The sequence below is a fragment of the Callorhinchus milii genome, unplaced genomic scaffold (assembly GCF_018977255.1).
Source record: "Callorhinchus milii isolate IMCB2004 unplaced genomic scaffold, IMCB_Cmil_1.0 Scaffold5, whole genome shotgun sequence".
NCBI classification, from domain to species: Eukaryota; Metazoa; Chordata; class Chondrichthyes; order Chimaeriformes; family Callorhinchidae; genus Callorhinchus; species Callorhinchus milii.
In genome coordinates this window covers 47,481,882-47,503,147 of record NW_024704746.1, presented here as the reverse complement: position 1 = coordinate 47,503,147, position 21,266 = coordinate 47,481,882, and the positions used below count along the sequence as shown (strand labels likewise).

At 39.4% G+C, this 21,266-nt stretch overlaps 1 protein-coding gene across 5 annotated transcripts in view; it reads left to right on the top strand.

The window, feature by feature from the left end:
- erc1b (ELKS/RAB6-interacting/CAST family member 1b) overlaps nucleotides 1-21,266 on the top strand; it is a 432,645-nt gene that overhangs the window by 186,321 nt on the left and 225,058 nt on the right. For all 5 annotated transcript variants that reach the window (XM_007898509.2, XM_007898508.2, XM_007898513.2 and 2 more), the window contains one exon: nucleotides 13,238-13,369. In XM_007898509.2, the coding sequence (XP_007896700.2) occupies nucleotides 13,238-13,369 (132 nt within the window). The remainder of the gene's footprint in view (nucleotides 1-13,237; nucleotides 13,370-21,266) is intronic.

Sequence of the window (21,266 nt, the reverse complement as noted above, 5' to 3'; positions counted from 1 at the left end):
TGAATGTCATGTTTTCTATTAATCCCAGCATTGAGAAGCTAAATAATAATAATAATCCTCACATTTGTTATAGCGCCATATCACATCTTTGAGGTGTCTCAAACCTCTTCACAGAATATACTGTAAAATCAATTGACTGTATATTTTGTGGGAAAATGCCAAATACAGGGCTTACAAATGTTACAAATATGAAAGAAATAAGAGACACTGTCTTGTTTACCTGGTGAAATAGTTAATGTATCTTGAATGGTAACATTTCTAGATGATTATGTTATGATTTAAAATACAGATTAACTTGTTTGCTTATGAACTCTCTTTTGGAGCTTTGAGCATTTGGGCATGATTTACATCATGAAGGGTAGCAAAAATGATTTTCTTTTCTCTAAAATAAATCTTTTTTTTAAATCTACCAATCCTGACTGACATGCCTTTGGACTCGCTACAAAAATTCAGGCGGAAACCTTGGAGGAATTTTTAAAAACTATAAATTCTGTCCTTCCTTTGCTTTGAACATGTTACCAGTAACATTGTAAAAGCTGAAAAGCATAACTGCCCAGTTAATAAATAGCATGTTTCTACCATTTTTATTTCTATATCAGATCAACATGTTAGTGTTTCATTCCACAGCAATGTGTCTGCCGCAAAAAGATTTTTATTGGCCAGACAACATAAAAACATGGCTTGTATGGAAGATTTCACGACAGTTGCATTCATGCATTTCATAGTTTCATGGTAGCAATCAAGGGTTTGAAAGAACGATCTGTACAGGAACTAGAAAGTGCAGCCTGGCATACATCCAATACTGAATGTTGTTCAGGAATTATATTTTTTTTAAATAAAAAGTGCCCACTTCCATCTCAACTGTCCTTCTTGGGTTGTGTTTTCTATAAAAAGGCAGAATCGTAAACTGAAACCTGATATGTAACTTTAATTCAACCAAATATGAGCCTAATTTTGGAAGTGGGACAAGGGGACAGGTTAAGCTGTAACTGAATCGGAGTTTGCAGCATCCATGTAATTTATTCTGACACTCCAGTGCAGAGTTGGTGTAGTGCTCCATTGTCGGAGGTGCCGTCCTTCGGATGAGGTCTTATCTGCCTAATGAAGTGGACACTAAAGATCCCACGGCACTATTCGAAAAAGAGAAGAGAATTTATCCTGGTGCCCTGGACAACAGTCTTCTGAATTAAAATTGGTCATTGACTCCATGGCTGTTTATGGAACGTAACTGTGCGCAAATTGGTTGCCTTGTTCACTCACAAAAATACACAGCCAATCCACTTTCCAGTATATCCTGTGAAGCTCTTTGGCACGTCTTAATGATGTGATAAGGCATTATCTCAAATGTAAGGATTGTAATTGTTTTGTTTCATTTCTAACTATGAATTTTTGTTCACCATTCTTCCTTCCCCCCCATCCCGCCAAAGCATTTAATTCCCACTGGGGGACAGTTCAAGTCCAGCGTGAATCCCTTGGTATTCCATTCAAGTGGCTATTAATTATATGTGAGCCTTGGCAATAAGTTTGAGCAGGTTTTACAGGTCAAGGGCTATCACTAATGCCAAAAATTAAATCATACAGCTCATAACATTTATACAATGATATTTTTAACACTATGCCAGTAGAGATTTTGTAATTTCTTTGTATTTTACCTCCTAGTTTTACATTTTCATTTCCCAGCTTCGTGTTTCTTTAAGAAACTTGTACCACAAGTTCCCTCTTATGCTGACTATGGTACACTGATACACTTTTTATCTCAGTTTTGAGTCGATATTTTCATCATACCCTTTCATATCTCCACTTCCCAACTATCTGTCTCTCATTTAAACATCCCTATTGATTCTGTCTCGACAACATTCTCTCTACCGCAACCCATCATAGAATGTCTAGCAGATGTGAAGTGATATCCTATGTACGTTATGTCAAGAGAAACATTATAATAATAATCCTTGCATTTGATATAGCACCTTATCACATCATTGAGACATCACAAAGCGCTTCACAGAATATACTGTAAAGTGGTTTTGTGGGTGAAACGTAGCAGCCAATTGCGCACAGTTGTTATTAATATAGTATGCAGCGTTAGTTGTGTCTCATCCATGGCAAAGGATGGCAAGATGAGCTGGATTAGAGTCTCTCGCGTTCTAGATTTCCTCCTGAATGTGAAAGGCGCTGTACAAATATAATTTTTTGTTGTTGTTACAGAGGGAAATCTAATAAGTGAAACTTTACTTCACAGCACACAAAACCAATCATTGATTTCCAAATTCCCACCGCCTCTATGTAAAGGTTCCTCCAAAACACCTTTTAGATCTTAAAAAAATTGTATTTCACTAGTTAAACACTGGGCCACATTAATACTGGTATATTGTACAAAGGGTGAAAACTGTCAGTTCCTAATGTAATGAGTAGAAATACACTGGAGAATATTCACCAAACTATCTTTCAATGGGAATGTGTCCAATCATATTATTTGCAAAATACTCTAGTCACNAAAAAACCTATGAATACAGCAGATAAATTCTAATTTGGAAAATAAAGACTAAAATTGGAGAAGGCAGCAAGAAGAATATGCTACCAACATTAACTGCTCAAACATAGGATTCTAAAATATAGAAATATGTGGGGTGGAACATAATAGGCTGTTGAAATGAATCCTTAAAATAAGGTTGTTGAATTTAATCCTAAATCACTCAACTTTGATTAATTTTTTTTAGAGTTTCTATTGGTGATACTCTATCTTTCAACAGAGACTTGGGTTAGGTCGGCAGATGCAGTTGAGGAAGAACAAAGTTTTATGTGTGAGAATGAGCCAAAGCAACCTGCTGGGAGGGCATTAATAACCTCTGTGCTACTTAAGCCATAGCTTCTTTTCATCATTGAAGCCCCGGGGACTCTCACGAGAAGGAAGGAGGCGGGGAAGTGTGTGATGGAAGGAAAGTTATTGTATTACCATTTGTTCTGCTTTACCGTAATCAAAAAAGGAAATACTGAAACAATCATTTTATATTTTGCTCAGTTTAATTCTTTTCTCTCTTTTTAAACAACCAAGTTGACTTTATTTGAAAGGAAATTACTGGTGTTCCAGATTTATATCTTGGCCTTCAATTGAAAATGCCCTGCTGCGAAGGGGATGTTATGAAAGTTGACTATCCACAGTAGTCTGGCTATCAAGTTTCAGCCATGACAGTTCACACCCTGCAGTGTGAAAAAGGAGCAGAGGTGCTGGCAGTTCCATATGTCTTCATCTAGTTGAAAGCAGACATAAAAAATTACAATCAGATGTGGAGCTCACTAATCTTCCAAATCCTCAGTTAAATAATTGCACAGATCATGAAAAGGGCTTTGGGAAAATTATTTTGAAATTTTTCTCAAAAGAATTCCATTGTTAAACTATGATCTGAAATTTATATTTTAAAAACAAGACACTTAGTTTATTCTTTGTTCAGTGATTACAGTGGCAGATTTCTTATGGTTTGGGCTCTTCTGCTTCCCTCTGTCCTGATTTCCCTCTTAGCAAGTTTGCATTCTCATTGGAGACATCAATCTCCTTACAGCTGATATGAGTGGCATTGGCAAAGGCTCGAAACAGATTGCCTGTATTCACCTTGTCAGAAGGGCTGCATGGCAGGGTGGTTGTAACCTCCAATGTTTGACAAAATAATGTATAAACCTTGAGAAAATAAAAATAATTGTTTACTTACATTTTCCTTTTGACTCATGAATTCTTCCAGCAAATGGCAAAGATTTCATGAGAAACGGGGAAAAGGCAGAGCTATGAAATAATATTTGGGTCTGTCTTCAAAGTAAAGGAAGAAGATGTGATCCCAGACATATAGGTAAATCACAATATAAGTGAAGTGGAGAAACTTTATGGGATTAAAGTATTTTTTAAAATAACAGACAAATTTTAATGGATAAATCAGGTCGATGAATCATAGAATTATACAGCACAGAAGGAGGTTATTCAGCCCATCGTGTCTGTGCCGGCTATTTAAAAAGAGCTATCCAATTCAACCCCACTCTCCTGCTCTCTCCCCACAGCCCTGCAAACTTGTCCTCCCCAAATAATTATCTACTTCTCTCTTAAAAGTTGTTATCAAATCGGTTTCCACCACCCGAACCTTTCAAAATTCTCTGGATTTAAGAATCATGCCTGTGGATTGGAAAATTGCAAATGTCACACCGTTATTTAAGAAAGGAGGGAGGGACAAAACAAGCTGCAGGTCAGTAAGGTCAACGTCATTGGTAGTAGCTCTGGGTCGCTATCCTTCATGAAGGGCATTAGATGTTGTAGTAAACATATTGGAGTCCTTTATGAGGGATAAGGTAACCAAGCATTTAGACGAACTTGAACTGATCAGGAAATCAGCATGATTTCGTAGTTTGACAAAGTTTGCGGTGTTTTTTGAGGAAGTCGATGCAGTCCAAGCAGTGGAGAATCAATTGATGTTGTTTATTTTGATTTTTAAAAAGCATTTGATAAGGTGCAACATAAAATATTATTGAATAGAATAAAGTGGCATTGAATTAGAGGAAGCATTGTGACATGGATAGGAAATTGGTTGGGGGCAGAAGGCAGAGAGTCGAGAAAAAGGGCACACTCTCTGATCGGCATGCAGTGACAGTTGGGGTTCCCCAGGGGCCACAGTGCTGGGGCCAAAGCTGCTCGCAATATTAGTAAATGACCTGGATGAAGAAGCAGCAGTTCCATATCCAAGTTCACAGGTGACACAAAGCAAGGAGGCAAAGTAAGTGATATAAAATTGCAACGGGATATAGACAAAGTGAGTAGGCTGAGATGATATGGCAGATAATAATAATAATCCTGGCATTTGATATAGCGCCTTATCATGTCGTTCAGCACCTTGGGATGTCCTCTGGATGTGATAAGGCAAATGCAAAGATTATTATTTATTAAATAAAATGTGAAGTAGTGCATGAAAAATTGGAATATTTTCTGAATGGGGAAGTATTAGTTGGATGAGCAAAGGTATTCAGCTTTACAGATTACTGATACTCAATTCACAGGTTTAAAAAAAAGTCAAAAAGACCAATTGGATGTTGGCCTTATCACATTATTTACTCACTTCAGATAGCAACTGAGTTTTGGTCTTTGGATTGTGGGAGGCACCAAACTGTGGCACAATTGTTTTTTCCCAGGGGTTGGAGGAGGGAGAGAGAAAGTTTAAAAAAAATTGTTGTTTTTGTGCCCGAGACCAAGTAAGTAGAGGCATCAAAAATAGAGGTGTAGAACATACATTTTCATTTCCCTCAGGATCCTTAACNTTTTTTATGGTCAGTATATCTAACTTGCCTTTGGCCTTTCTTTTATAACAATTTAAACCTTGCACGTTATGATTATTTTCTTTCAGTCCACTTCATTTATCATAATTAAAACATGAAACTGGAGCCGTTTCACTATTAATCTTTTTATATGTAATGGCTATATTTAGCACACATGATTCTGATGGAAAAATAGTTCAAATTCACAAATTCCTTTCAAGGTCACAAGCTTTACATTAGTCTATATGTTGGTATAGTTGCACATTGACCTGACGAAGAATTTGCCAGGTCACATCTTTGTCAATAAATATTTTGGGTCAAAACATGTTCTCATTTTGCTAATAAAGATAACAGCTAGACTTGTGACGAAAAGTGAGAACTCGACGATTGCCAAAAGCATGTTTTCAGCTGAGACAAGAAACTGCTTGATTTAATACTCAATTAAAATAATTGTGGGCTGCAGGCAAATAGTTGAGTCAAGAAAGAAGTAAATTATTTTTATATATTCTTACTCTTGCCAAATGTAAGGTTTATTATTGGTAAATTGTGTGCATTTTACATTTATTTATTTGAAGTCAACTCTTGTGGTAAAGATTTCCTTGTGGATTCAGGGTAGTAGAAGAACTGGAATGTGGTAGTAACTTTACCCTTGTTTTAAATGAAAATCTTCCACAATTTTTTTTTAATTCTCTGAACTGTAGCATGTACTCTTCGCTTTCAAGAGCGCTAGTATTTTATGTGCACACATCCCCCTGCCAACAGTGCTTTATATCAGACCACTATAAGGTATGTGAGGGTAATTAAACAAAACCCACTTACATTTCTAAGCATTATTTTTAGCCTTTCCCCTCTCATATGGAAAATTTCTCAAGAGATGCTTAATGTTTCTCAATAATGACTTTGGGAACTTGAATGTGACTTCTATCACCAATCTCGTAACACTTCCAGCTGTTAATTACCTTCTTTGTGAAAACATACTTTTTAATGTGCCCCATCTTGTCTTGCTGCCTCGTTCCAAACTGGTATCTTATTTCAGATAATTTCACTCTTAAGCTGTGAGAATGAAGCATTAGTGGTATGTTGGTGTTATCTGGTTCCCGATAAGTGTTACAGCCTTGGAAGACACTTCCTTATGTAGTGTTCAACATACTATTTTATGAAAAGTTATATTTATGTTTAAAGTAAATACAACTTTCGCAACATTACTGTGCTTACTTTGCCCGATTTTGACTTCACTCACACACACACTTACAACAACCACAACTACAAAATTACATTTGTAGAGCGCCTTTCACATTGGGAGGACGTCCCAAAGTGCTGAACAATCAGGTATCGGGGCCCGAGCACGGGGGAAGAGTGGTTTAGGGGTGAGGGAAGGCAGAGAGGTGGGAGGGCCACCAAAGGCACAATTTCTAAACACAACCCTAAAATCCTTTTTCCCACTACCCACATCCTCCTCTGTGTCCCCCCTCAGGCCTCCTCAATCTTCATATCAAATGCCAAGGAGGTCATGGACTTCTTCTCTTTGAAAATACTTAACATCCGCCAGGTAGCCTCATCTACCTGCATCTTGTCACCCACCACCATGCCCTCTCCGTCCCCCTCAACCTCCCCATCATCTGTTCCTACCACCACCCCCATCCTACATTCCTTCCTCCCCATCACTCCCTTCTCCCTCTCACCTACCATCATCTCTATGAAACCCATCACCTGCTGCCTCGACCCCTCCCCACCAACTTGCTGGTCACCCAGCTCCCCTTCTCTGCCCACTACTGGCTGACATCATCAACCAGTCCCTCTCCTCCGGATCAGTCCCTGCCCCCCTCAAAACTGCTGTCATCACCCCCCTCCTCAAGAAACCTTCACTAGATCCCTCAAACCCCATCCATTACCGCCCTATTTCTAACCTGCCCTTCCTCGCAAAAGTCCTAGAACGCGTTGTTGCCAATCAACTTCGTGCACACCTCTCCTCCCACTCCCTCTTCGAACCCCTCCAGTCCGGTTTCCGCCCTGCCCACAGTATAGAGACTGCACTTGTGAAAGTCTCAAACGACATCCTCTCTATCTGTGACCAGGGCTCCCTCTGCCTCCTTGTCCTCCTGGACCTCTCTGCCGCGTTCGACACAGTCGATCACGCCATCCTCCTCCACCGCCTTTCCTCTGTCATCCACCTCAGTGGGACTGTACTCACCTGGTTCTAGTCCTACCTCACAAACCGCCATCAGTACATCTGCACAAACGGCTTCTCCTCCCGCTCTCACCCGGTTACCTGCGGGGTACTCCAAGGATCCATCCTTGGCCCCCTACTCTTTCTGATCTACACACTTCTTCTTGGGGATGTCATCCGCAGACATGGTGTACATTTCCACATGTGTGGGGACGACACCCAACTCTATTTTTCCACCTCTCTTTGCGACCCCCAGTCCCCTGTCAGCCTGCCTGTGAGACCTCAGGGTCTGGATGAGAGCAAACTTCCTTCAGCTGAACGTTGACAAGACGGAAGCCATACTCTTTGGCTCTGATCGACGTCTAAAATCTCACGGTTCTCACCTCCTCCACCTACCCAACCTCCCCTTAAAACTCTCTGACCCTGTACGCAAACCTAGGCGTCAAGTTTGACCCCCAATTATCCTTCCTCCCCCACATCCGGTCCCTCACTAGCACCGCCTTCTTCCACTTCCAACACATCGCCTGTCTCCGCCAATACCTCTCTCCGAAAGCCGCTGAACTCCTGGTCCATGCCTTTGTCACCTCTCGGCTGGACTATTCTAACGCCCTCGTCGCTGGCCTCCCCTCCACCATGATCCACAAAATCCAGATTACTCAAAACTCTGTTGCCCGCATTCTCACCCACACCAAACTCTGCTCCCCGATTACCCCAGTCCTTGCCAGACTGCACTGGCTAACTGTCCCAGAGAGGATCGACTTCAAGATCCTCACCCTTGTCTTCAAATCTCTCCACTCCTCTGCACCCCCTTATCTCTCTGACCTCTCTCTTCAAAACAGTGCTCGTTGCCTTCGTTCCTCTGGGTCTGGCTTCCTCCTTGTCCCCGAGTCCTCCGCTCCACCCTCGGCAGTCGTGCCTTCAGCCACTATGCCCCGAGGCTCTGGAACTCCCTTCCTCACTCCCTTCGCCTCGCTCCCTCTCTTCCTATTTTCAGGTCTCTGCTGAAGACCTTTCTTTTCGACCGCGCCTTTGGTCACCTTCCACCCCCTCCCCCTGGCTAGGCCCTGGGATCTGTTACTGTGAAGTGCTCTGAGACACCATCCGGCGTGGAGGACGCTATATAAATCCAAGTTGTTGTTGATCGAAGAGAAGGGTCTTGAGAACAGCCTTGAAGGATGCAAGGGAGGAAGCAAGGCGAAGGGACCGTGGGATGGAGTTCCAGAGTTTGGGGGCAGAGAGCCTGAAAGCCCGGCCACCGAATGTAGGGTGGGTCGGGCGGGAAACATGGAACAGTCCCAGTTTGGGACTTTGACCTCAATTAGTTCAGGTTAACATTCCAATGCAGTGCTATTTTTAAAATGAAAAAATTCCACGATTTTAATTTCTTGGACTGCATTGTTGGAGGTAACATCTTTCAGAATAAATGCTAAACCAAGGTTCCATCTACCTGTTCAGGTGGACATTAAAGATCCCAAGTACGAATCTAAAGAGGAGAGATATCCCGATGTCTTAGCCAACAATCCCCAAAATAAAATTGGTCAATTATTTCATGAATATTTTGGGGACACTGTTGTGTGCAGATTGCCTGCCATGTTTTCCTACAAAAATACAGTGATTATATTTTACAAGATATCCTGTGAAACAAATTGAGATGTCCTCTGACTTGAAAACATCAAATCAACTGCAGAGATTAGGACTTTTAGAAATATAATGGTGTATGAGGAAATGGTTAATTAAATGATTTCTTCACAGCTGAAAACTGCAGAGCTCAGGAGTCTATTTCTTATGTAGAAATCAGTAAAACATGTACAGTATTACGAAAGAACTGGGTGCATAAAATGTTTGCAGGATGTGGGCATCTGGACTCTATGGAATGTAACCTTGAATTCTGGAGGAAATGTTTTCATGGTTCATTTGTTTGGAGCTGAATATTGGATTTTAGCAATATAATATAATCCTAATTTGCAAAATGGAATTGAGACATCAATTGAGGAATTACAGAACAGTTTATCTACCATCAGGCCATAAGTGTTTCCAAGGTTTCAGCATCAATAGGTTATGCCTCATAAATCTACTGGAATTCTTTGAGGAGGTAATTAAATTAATGGATGAAGGCTATTCAGCTGGCACAATTTACTTTTAGTTTCCAAATGCATATGATTCCATTCTCTACCTGACCATCTTAAAGAAGATGCAATCTCAGCCACTTTCCCACCAGTATGAGAAAGTGTTAAGTCACGATTGGGAGTGCTTGCCTGTAAAACTATTTTCTCAGAAAATCTGAGCTGGTACAAGATTGTGGAATTTTGTTAAATCCAGTTTTATTGGAGGTGGTTTATAGAAGGCAGTTTCCACAGTTCTAAATTAAGACTGAATTGAAGAATTTTCCACTGATTTTTTGTGAAACATACTATTTTATAAAAAGTCGTATTTAAGTTTAAAGTAAATAGAGGCTTTCACAACATTACTGTGCTTGGTTTGCCATTTTAAAATTTGCCATTTTGAATGAATGGACACAGATTTGTAAAATATATAATTTGTCACAAATTATACTTTGTTTGAAATCTTGGAGAGGCCAAAAGGATAAATGTTGTGACATATGGCAAAATAGTTTCTCAATTTGCAACAAGGGAATTTTTTTTTACTCTTGTCAGTTTTCTCCTCGAGGCATTTTGACTTATTTTTCCTGTCATCCTACAATTTCACACCCAAGTGACTATTATTTATGTCTACATAAAGCCAGTGAGTTTCGGCATGTGATTCGATTGCTGGGAAATCACAGTTTGGGTTGCTACCTGGCCAGCTTGCAACCACAGCAGACGTTTTCTTTCTTGAGCCGGCTGATTGCCCTTAGGGTTTCTGTGGTGAATAATTCCACCTTAACTGCAATCTTCCAAGCTGCATGGAACTGACAAAGATGGCTTTATCTAGGATGTCTTTAGCGGGAGCTTGAAAGGGTTTTTAAGTCTCTTGCGAATGCTCTGTCAATGATTTGCACAGCATTTAGGGTTAGGGAGAGACAAAGGAAGGGGCACAGATCTACTTAAAACATGACAATACTTTAATTAAATCAGAAATCCTAGTTTTGTGCTGATTCACCTGATCTTGTAACACATGATTCAGAATTTAGATATTTGTTTTCAGTATAATATCACTCTTTGTCCTGTTCACATTCATGTTCATGCGTAACATAATGAGAAAGAAATCCTAAGGTAAAGGTTTAATTCCCTGGGATACCTGAATGTTTGTCATCGAATGTCATTGAGCCATTGACCCAGATTCCAGCTTGTTGATTTTGAATGTGTCACGGCACTTTGTATTTTATTCATTGATCTTATTTTTGGGATGCTTTTCTCTACAAACCTATTGTGAGATTTCTTTGGGTTTCGTTCTGATTTTTGAGAGGATTGTTTTATGTTGACAGTTCATGATTATTATAATCCACACTATTGAGGCTTGAATGGACAGACAGAATGGACAGTGATTGGAACATAGGCCTAGGTAACAGACGTAAGACTAGTTTAACAGTGAGTTTGTTACACTCAAGATACTGACATTCATTCAATCTTCTGGTTCTTCCGACACTGCAAACTACAAGAATGAACTTAAGGAATTTCAAGACAACATTTATACATTGTCTTTTTACTAAAATAAACCATCCCAATAACATCAGCTAACCGCAGATATAATTACTGTTTCAAATGCACAACTCAAAATTAAAAGAATGCTTAATATGTACTACTGCCAGAAACTTTCCATTAAGGTTTACGGAAACGAATCCCAAAAATATTACTGAATAAAGTATAAATGAGTGTTATAATTTCAATTTGTGATCTTGGAGTTCGGTGAGTCATTTTCCAGACATATTCTCAATTTACTTACCATTCTATGACCTTATTCTGACAATTGCTTTGTATAAGAAATAAATCTTGAGTAAATATCAAATTCTAGCGTGTATATCCATTAAGATCAAATTGATTGTTTACTTCCCCTCCCTCATAACCTAGGGTGGCTTGTCTCAAAGAAACATAGTTCAGTGAGACTTTCAAGGGCTTTAGATGCAGTGGTTGAAATTGAATTTGTTAGAAATGTATGTCCTGTGTTGGATTTGACCCGCTCTAATCTTCACAATCACCGTGAGCAAGAGAAGGCAGTACAATCAATTTAAATTTCAACCTGGGTATTGAATATATATTTTATGGAAAGTGGGTAAGCAAACTGCTGCTGACCTTAATTGGGATTTATCTTTCCTCCCTCTTTCATTTTGCCTCAATAATGTAGAAACTGCTCTGAACAGGGACTTCAAAGTCAGTTGTCCAATGACTATGTTGTCCAATGACTAAGTTCACATTGCAATTACATTCCCAATCCAATTATTGCACTGCTCTTTTGACACATCTTATAAAATGACATGCAAGACACTTTTCCAAGACATCATTGCACCTTTGAAAGACCTGTTCTCAGTGGCCAATTGACATCACTTTAGCAGTGAATCAAATGTGGTTCAACCCTCCATTAGGAACCCCTTCTCTGTAAAGCTTACTTGAAGAGGACACAGAGAGAATGATTATAAACCCTTTTAACTGTGTCTTTTTCATTGTTAAGCCTGTTCCAAGTAAGCAGTAAACTCACAGCAGGCTGTTTGCAAATAACTTGTACATGTTAAAGGTTGATATCTGAACTTCGTGACCTCTTTCTCTTGTCTGCAGCTCTTCCCAATCAATAACTGTTTTCCTGTGGTGGGGTTCCAATTCATGAATTGTATAGATATGTGTTGGTTGCAAAAAAAAGTATTAAATTACTTTATTCAATAAGCATCATTTGCAGCAATTATCTAGCAGTTTATCTCCTATATTTCACATATATTTCCTATATCCTCTCTATATTGTATAATCATGTTTGTTGAACAGACTATAAGCAGTCTGTTCACAGAAGTGTTCTTGTTCTGTTGGGTAGTCAAAACCATGAGTAACTGCTTGGCTTAAAGGAGACTTGATAAGAGGAATGGAAGTTCACCTGTGCCTGACTTTTCTGCTTCAAAGTGTGTAAGCCCAATTTAAAGTCAGCACAAATTACTGACTTAAAGTTTCCACTTTTTAATGTTTAATTTAGATAATGGTTTTAATTTAAAATCAATTTTGCAGCAGCTAACATTATGGGAAGGAATGCAAACTAGCATCAACTCTGATTCATTCTGTCAATATACTGTGTTGTGATATTTTAACTTCACAGTTTCAAGACACAAGAACATTTGTGACTTATAATGTTACAAGTGTATAATTTTACAAGTGTATGGAAATTTATAAGCAAGTTCCTATCCACTTTTAACATCACTTCCTATGCACTATACACGTACATTTAAGTGCTCTGGGATGCTAGCCTGCTTGAGGGGTGCTATATAAATGCAAGTTGTTGTTGTTTGCAAACTGATGTCAGCAGCACTTCCTGCTCATATAAGCATTGCACAGGATATGATCTTTGTGGTGCAGGAATACGCAGCTCATTGTGCAGGAAGTAATATCAGCAGCAACCTGGCCACCAGTGAGGGGAGGAGAATTTCATCTGGGTTTAGATTTAATCTTATTTTCTTAGCGTTTCACAGCAGGCAGGATTTGACAAATTGTTGAATCCAGTCTTCACTTTGAAGCTGGGTTTTATAGTTCTTAAAATAACTTACCAGAAAACCAGCTTCATGCTGCATAAATAGAGTAAATCCAGACCCAAGTAAAATTTATACTTCTAGATCACTCAAATAATTTATTCATTGTTTTTAATTTTGATCAGGATACCTTACGACAGAAGGATGACAGGATTGAGGAGTTGGAGGAGGCTCTGCGGGAGAGTGTACAAATCACAGCAGAACGTGAAATGGTGCTCGCACAGGAAGAGTCTGCCAGAAACTCTTCTGAAAAGCAGGTCTGTAGTAATTGCTATTACCATAATTCAACCTTCCATTCACCAATTGTATCTCTGCTATTCAAGTACACTTTCAGAACTGAGCTTTTTTTTATGTATCGCATCTTTCTCTACCATTGAAGCTAACTATTAAAATTATTACATTCTTTCATAGAACTATTTGTAACCAGCACTAGAATTTTTCTGCTGGTGTCAACTAGAACTGATATATCCTGCATTATAAATGTTGTCAACCTGACCCTTTAATTTAAAAAAACAGAATTTCAACATGTATCAGTAGCATTGAAAATATGTACAACCTGTATTCCAAAGTACTCTGGAAACCCGTTGATATCTGCAGTCACACTTCAAATCAAAAATCTAATCTGATTTTTAATTAAAAGAGTCCATGGTGTATATATATATTTTGCATGTTTATCAGTTTGTGATGATTGATTATGAATTATATGAAGTAGAATTACTATAAAAGGTACAACAACAACAAAATAACATTTGTATAGCACGTTTCACTTCAGGAGGACATCCTAAGGTGTTGGATAATCAGCATTTCGGACCTGAGCTGGAGGTTGGGATTGGGGAGCGTAGAGAGCAGTGGGGGAAGGAGAGTGACCAAAGGCACGGTCAAAGAGAAGGTTCTTGAGAGGGGTCTTGAAGGAGGCGAGGCAGAGGGACTGAGTTCCAGAGGTGGGTGCAGAGTGGCAGAAGGCCTGCTTACCAATGGTGGGGGACAAGATGGGGGATGTGAATCAGGCCGGAGCCCGCTGAGCAGAGGGAGCGGGCAGGTTGGTAGATGGTTAGAAGGTCGCAGAGGTAGGGGGGAGCAAGGCCATGGAGGGCTTTGAAGGTGAGGACCAGGATCTTGAACTGTATCCTCTGTGTGATGGGAAACCAGTGGAGTCAGGAGAGGATGGGGGTGATAGGGTCATGGAGCCTGGTGCAGGAGAGGACACGGGCTGCAGAGTTCTGGATGATCTGCAGCCTGAAGGGAGGAGTTGGGGAGGCCAACAAGCAAAGAGTTTGCATAGTCAAGCCTGGATGTTACGAATCTGTGTACGAGGGTCTCGGCGTCGGTACTGGCGGAGCCGGGCGATGTTGCGGAGGTGGGGGATGCAGAGCGGGACATGGCACGGATGTGGGGTAGAAAGAATAGTTGAGGGTCAAACAAGACTCCAAGGTTCCTGACTGGCCTGGTAAGGTGGAGTGTACATCCACTCAAGAATGTGTTACAGTAATCAAGAATTCAAACAATGTGAAGTGTGAATGTAGGTTATGCCAGAAAAGTTTCCTGTCTGGTGTTGAGAAAAACATTAACGGTAATAAAGCATCTCGACATGTAAAGCAGATATATTACGTAGCAGATAATACAATTGTATCATGTATTTTACATTTGTGTTGTGGACACAAGTTCTTTGTTGTATTGTGAGTACATCCTGATGGGATACTGTGGTTTGATAGATGTGCAGGTTGTTGTTTTGTTGCAACATAATCATGGTGGATGTCAGGTTTTATGCAATGTTGCAAAGGATTTTACCCCAATTTTTCTCTACCTCATTCTCTCTATTCTTTCCATCCCTGTTCTTTGCTCTGAAACCTCTCCATTGTGTCATGAATCCATAAGTGAGCACCAATCTGCAGTTCTGCACAATGATATTCCCATAATTACATTGCTCTACATTTATATTTGCCTACAATATACACAGTCATTACACTTTACGGTCAATGTTTTAAGCGCTTTGAGATATCCTCTTGGTTGGTTGGTTGAGCTACTTTAGTCTTTCACAAGCTTACTGTACTTAGATCACGTTGTGTATGGCAATGTACATATTGTTTTGCTGATGAAAAAATCAACTCTTAAGTATCATTTTGCTTCTTGATAAATGTAGAAACACTCGTTCCACATTTCTGTTACAGCTTTACATTAACCTGAAAAACATCCAAAACATTTTCTTTGTGACAAATGTACATTTTAAGTTACATCAATGGAGGACTGGAAAGACTGACATCACAATCTATAAGAGATTAATGATTCATCAGGTCTTATAAAATGTAGATCCTCCGGTAGATTTCTGGAGCTGAAACGCACTCTTCTAAACTCTGCTCGAGTTGCTAGACCCCATCCAAGGAGCATGGGCTGGATTCTTCCTCACCAAGACCCACAAATGAATCCAAAAAGGACAAAACAGAATATTTTCTTCATGGTGAGAAAATAAGGACTGTGGAGGAGTAAAGAAATATTGGAAGAGTGTCCATTAACACAAATCACTAAAAACTAGTAGTTTACATAAAGTAGTTAAAAAGGCTAATCGATTGTTGGCCTTTATCTCAAGGGGGCTGGAATGCAAAAGTGAGGAAATGATGGTTCAGCTGTACAGAGCCTTGGTCAGACCCCATCTAGAGTACTGAGTTCAGTTTTGGGCACTGCACCTCAGGAAAGATATATTGGCCTTGGAGGAGGTGCAGTGCAGACTCACCAGATTGATACCAGGTCTTAAAGGGTGAAACTATGATGCGATTGTGTAAACTTGGTCTATGATTGTGTAAACTTGGTCTATGATTGTGTAAACTTGGTCTAGTCCCTTGAGTTTAGAAGGTTGAGGGCTGATCTGATTGAGGTATTTACAATGATAAACAACAACAACTTGGATTTATATAGCGCCCTCCACGCCTTACGGCGTCTCAGAGCGCTTCACAGTAACGGATCCCGGGACCAAGCCAGGGGGAGGGGGAGGAAGGTGACCAAAGGTGCGGTCGAAAAGAAAGGTCTTCAGCAGAGACCTGGAAGTAGGAAGAGAAGGGACGAGGCAAAGGGAGTGAGGAAGGGAGTTCCAGAGCCTCGGGGCATAGTGATTGACGGCATGGCCGCCAAGGGTGGAGCGGAGGACTCGGGGGACAAGGAGGAGGCTAGATCCCACAAATATACAGTCAATTCACTTTACAGTGTATTCTGTGAAGCGCTTTGGGACGTCCTCCCGACGTGAAAAGCGCTATATCAAATGCAAGGATTATTATTATTATTATTATTATCCAGAGGAACGAAGACAACGGGTACTGTTTTGAGGAGAGAGGAGGTCAGAGAGCTAGGGGGCTGCAGAGGAGTCGAGGAATTTGAAGACAAGGGATTCGATAGGATAGCTCCAGATAAACTATTTCCTCTTGTGGGGGAATCCAGGGGCCATAATCATAAAATTAGAGCTGGTCTATTTAGAAGTGAAATCAGGAAGCATTTTTTCACGCAAAGGGTAGTGGAAATCAGGAACACTCCCTCAAAAGGCTTTGGATGCTGGATCCGTTGAAATTTTCAAGACTGAATTGGATAGATTTGTGTTAGGTAAGGGTATCAAGGGATATGGGGCGAAGATGGATAATTTGAGTTCAGGTACAGATTAACTATGATCTAATAGAAAGATCTACTCCTGCTCCTAAGTTCCTAAGGTTGTCCATTAACCCTTTTGACTGTTGAATCATGTGTGATGAAGGCCAGGAAGAAAAATAGATTCATTAAAATAGTAGTTGTGATAAAAAAAAACATTTCCTAGATATGAAAGCACACTAAATGTGTTATCAAATTATCAAACGAAATTACAATTATACAAATTGAATCTATGGTCATTTTATGACTTTATGACAAAATTGTATTTTGTTATTATACAATTTGCATATCTTATTCAAGAGTTTTTATTCATTAAACAGGGTAATAGGATTTTTACCTTGTGGCAAGAATTTGCACGCCTCAATATGAGTCTTCCAATATTGTTCAGAAATTCTCCCTTGAAGTAGAATTACTCTATTTATGTGGTATTTCAGAGCATCCAGAATTTCTTAAATGCAGCTTTATTTTTTAACCTGATTTTCTGCAAGTTTTTTTTAAGAACTACAGAAAAGTAACTTCAACGGTAAGACTAAATTGAACAATATGCTAAAAGCTGAATGCAATATATATTATATATATTGAAATGGTGTGGAAATAATAGATTCACCAATTAGCACTGTGCTTTTCTACTGCTCCTGTTCTTGGACTAATCTGCTTTGCATACTTCTCTTTTTTCCCATCATGCGACACATTGCCTATACGAAGCATGTTAATGAAAGTTTGCATGACTCCAACCACTTTGCCTTTAAATGGTTCAAGGTATGGGAAGCATCTTTCTCTTCTTTTATTTCTTGTTCATTCACATTATTTTCTGCTGTCTGTTATTTCCATCTCTAATTTCTATTGTCATGTTTCTGTCTTCCACTCTTTATATAACTGTGCTAGTTTAGAGTCAATGTACTCCACTAATGCACTCCCCTTCCTAAAAGTCAAACTGTTGCAAAGATTTATCATCAACTTTAAATTCCTTTTTTGTTCTGCATCATCCCAGGGTACATTTCAAATAAAAAGCTCATTTGGTTGGGAGCTCCCAGGAGATGTGAGTGCCCAGGACTTTTAAGACAACAGACTGTGAGGAGATTATGAGCAGTTACTAAAAAGAACTGGCTTCCAAATGAAGAAAGAATTTTTCACAATTCTACAAAATCTTAAAATTTAAGCAAAATAGTCTTACAAACTCAGACTCGGCACAATTCCAGTCCCACTGAGTTTTTGTACTTTTGATATTTTAAAAGCTGTCTAAATGTTGGATTCACTGTTTTGACTAGCATTCTTTCAGGACTGATTTCTAAAGGCTGTCTTTAGGATGATATTATCAGACTCTGCACCACAGAATGATAGAGAGTGTGATTGCACTTGGAGCTCCCAACCAAATGAGCTTCTTATTTGAAATGTACACTGGGATGATGCAAACTGGAAGCTAGGTAATTCTTAGTAAATGGGGAGTAGAACTGCCCACTTATAAACAGAGTCTTTATAACAAGCGTTTGAAGAGTTCAGTGAATTCTGGGATAGCTGTGTTTCTTCCATGGTCCCTTGCTTTCTCATAGAGCAGCACAAAAAAGAAAAACGTGCTAAATGTCTACTCTGGTGCCATCATACAGTTGGGTTACTTGTGAGTGAAGGCCAAAGGTACTATTTTTTTTAAAATATTGCCTTAAGGAAACCTTTCCTTTGGTGTTGACCTATCCAGTATATAGCTCCAATGTGTCTTCATCCTTTGAAGTTTCAGCTCAACAATGTAGTTGTTCAACACGTGCAAATACTGAAGCCTTTTATTGACTTCAACAAAGGCTAAATGTACTTAAAAATGTTTTGAACTTCATCGATAAAACAAATTACCAGTGTACAAGGTTGATTTGTGCTGTGGATTTTTTGCCTTTTGGGAGTTGGATTGAGTTTGTACCAGACTTCTTCCACTTAAAAATTCATATTGGCATTGGCAGAACCAAATGAGGTACTTAAAAGGAAGATGAATAGATACTTGGGAAGTAAAGGTAAATAAAAAGGCAGGGAAATTAGATTAAAAAGATAAAGAGCTGCCATGAACGAATAAAATGATTCATGGCCAATTCCTGTGCCTCTACGTGCAGGAACCTTGACACATTCTGTCTGAACTGTGTGTTCCAGAGGTAAACTGAAACCACGATCTTTATGATAATGATTTAAAGAAAGTTGTGCATATGGAAGTCTGATTGATACTGATACAGTAAAGCCTACTGATTAAGTTTTTTGTCTCTTGGAATCAGTTTTCCCATGTTCCATTCACTGAAATGCCTTTGTTAGGAGATCAACTGTATCAGGTTAAATCACTCTGAAGTTCAAATATTTGAAACTTATTTTTTCTATGTATTTTCTCTCATCCATGGCTGCAACATTAATGTGTTATTATACTGAGTGCCAGTATGGTCGGGTATTAGCTTGTGTTTAGTACTCGTCTCGCAAGTGAGAGAACCCGGGTTCAATTCCCGGGAAGGGCGAAATCTTAAGCAAGTTTCCTTGCTCCATACGCCTCTGTTTACCTTACAGTAAGAAGGAACTTGGTTGTTAGTCGATTGGCAGATCGCTAGCTGGGATAACAATCCCTTCCATAAATATGTATAAATAAATTGGTCACTCACTCCATGGCTCCATCCTTGTAGGCAACATTTCAACTTCAAAATAAACATCCATTTACCAGTCCCAATAAATCAATGAAGAAGAATCCCCTATAAATCCCAGTGTTTACGTCAACATTGCACCATGGGCTGGTTCTCAGCAATATAATGTATATTGTATTGGGTTTGGAGAAAGAACTCCTCCCCACCCTATCCCCATTCGGAGGTGAGTGGCCAACACCACACCATTGGTCTTCACTATGAGACCCTGATAGTTATAGCTGGAGTGCGACCCAAGCACATGGCAATCTTAACTGGCTGTCAAACTGGATCCAATCAATCTTCCCAATTTTCAAAAAGATAAACATTTCCCTGTCTTGTGTGAATAGAGTGCAATAAATATGTTTCAATAAGTTTGAAACACAGGCTGATGGATTCAGCAGCCTGAAGAATACCAGCTAAGTTAGAATGAAGACTTGCAATGCCATATGATTCCCATTTCCCAATTTAATTGGTGACTAAAGTTAAATCAATTCTAACTTTCTATGCTATGAATCCTTTGTTTTTATAATAAGAATTTTAAAGTCTTTAGAGTACTCAGGAACAAAGCAATTCTATCTGCACAGGAAATATCTGTAAGCAATCATTTGATGCTATGCTTTTGTGGTTATTGTTGATCAAGTAAAGTTTTGATTTGGAACAAAAGATAATGAGAAAGAGAATTGTTATTCAAACCTGATTTTGCAGTAAGGTAATAAAGCTGATACAGAGGACATGCAAAATTATTATGTACATATTCTGTCCAACGATCACTTGTTTCTTCTTTTTCTCTATCTGAACCCCCTCTCCCTCTTTATTCATAGACCAATGAAGCAAGTATTTCACAATGCTATCTGCATTATAAATTACCAACTTATTTTCATTTTTAGGTCTTGCATGATTGTGCAGACTTATTGCTGAGTGAATTAGTTGTCCACAAATCCTTGGACCTGGGCAAATGTGAGAACAGGGCAGTTAGCAGCCTTACATGCAGCCTGTGTTAAATCAACCAGACTCCATAAGTGCTTTGTATTTAAAACTATGTCTGATGTTGGGAATGGTAGGGGATGCAATTGATGCTCTTTAGTATAAATGTCAATAAGTATGCAACAATACAATAATATCGTACAATACTGAGCAGATCCTTGATTACTCTGTTACAAGTTGATAGTTAGCAAAATAAATTATGGTCCAAGGTGTCTATGCCATTTTAACTTTCCTTCTTTCCCCTGAAGTATTCCATAATTTCCAATCATGTGCAATTATATGAGATTGCAGTAACCCTCTGTCTACTGTTCAATCTTTTTTCTGGTGAATTCTGAAAATTAGTTTTCACTTGACTGCTTGACTTTACCACCTGAATTATGACTGAAAATCTCACTGCGTTATGGCATCTATGTGTTTTAATACTTAATGCCTTTGCGACGGTTCCCAATCCTAAATGTATACCCAAGTCATGACATAGAGCACTGTGTACTAGGTGGCCTCTGTCGAGATCCTTCTCTGTGTGGTGCAAGTTTCCTCTCTGAGTGAAACTCCACTAAATAAGAATTAACACGACGACAGGTAATCCCAATATCTTATAGGGCAACATTGGGATGCTTCATTCAGCGTCCTTTGAACTACCAGACAGCTGACTTCCGTAGTAACCTATTTGTGTCTCTCCCTCACTGAATAAGGTTGCAACTTTAAGAAATAGAGTGACCCTGAGTTTAATGAACCCCATCCTTCTATTTTTTTAACTCCACCCCTTTCCAATGTAACACTTGATACCTTTTCCCTCCATTTCCAATCTCCTCCCCTTCCAGTGCATCACTTGGTTCACACTCCAGGACCCAAGTGACCCTATCCTGCCTTTTCTGTTGCAACACTCACCGGTCACAGACTTTGT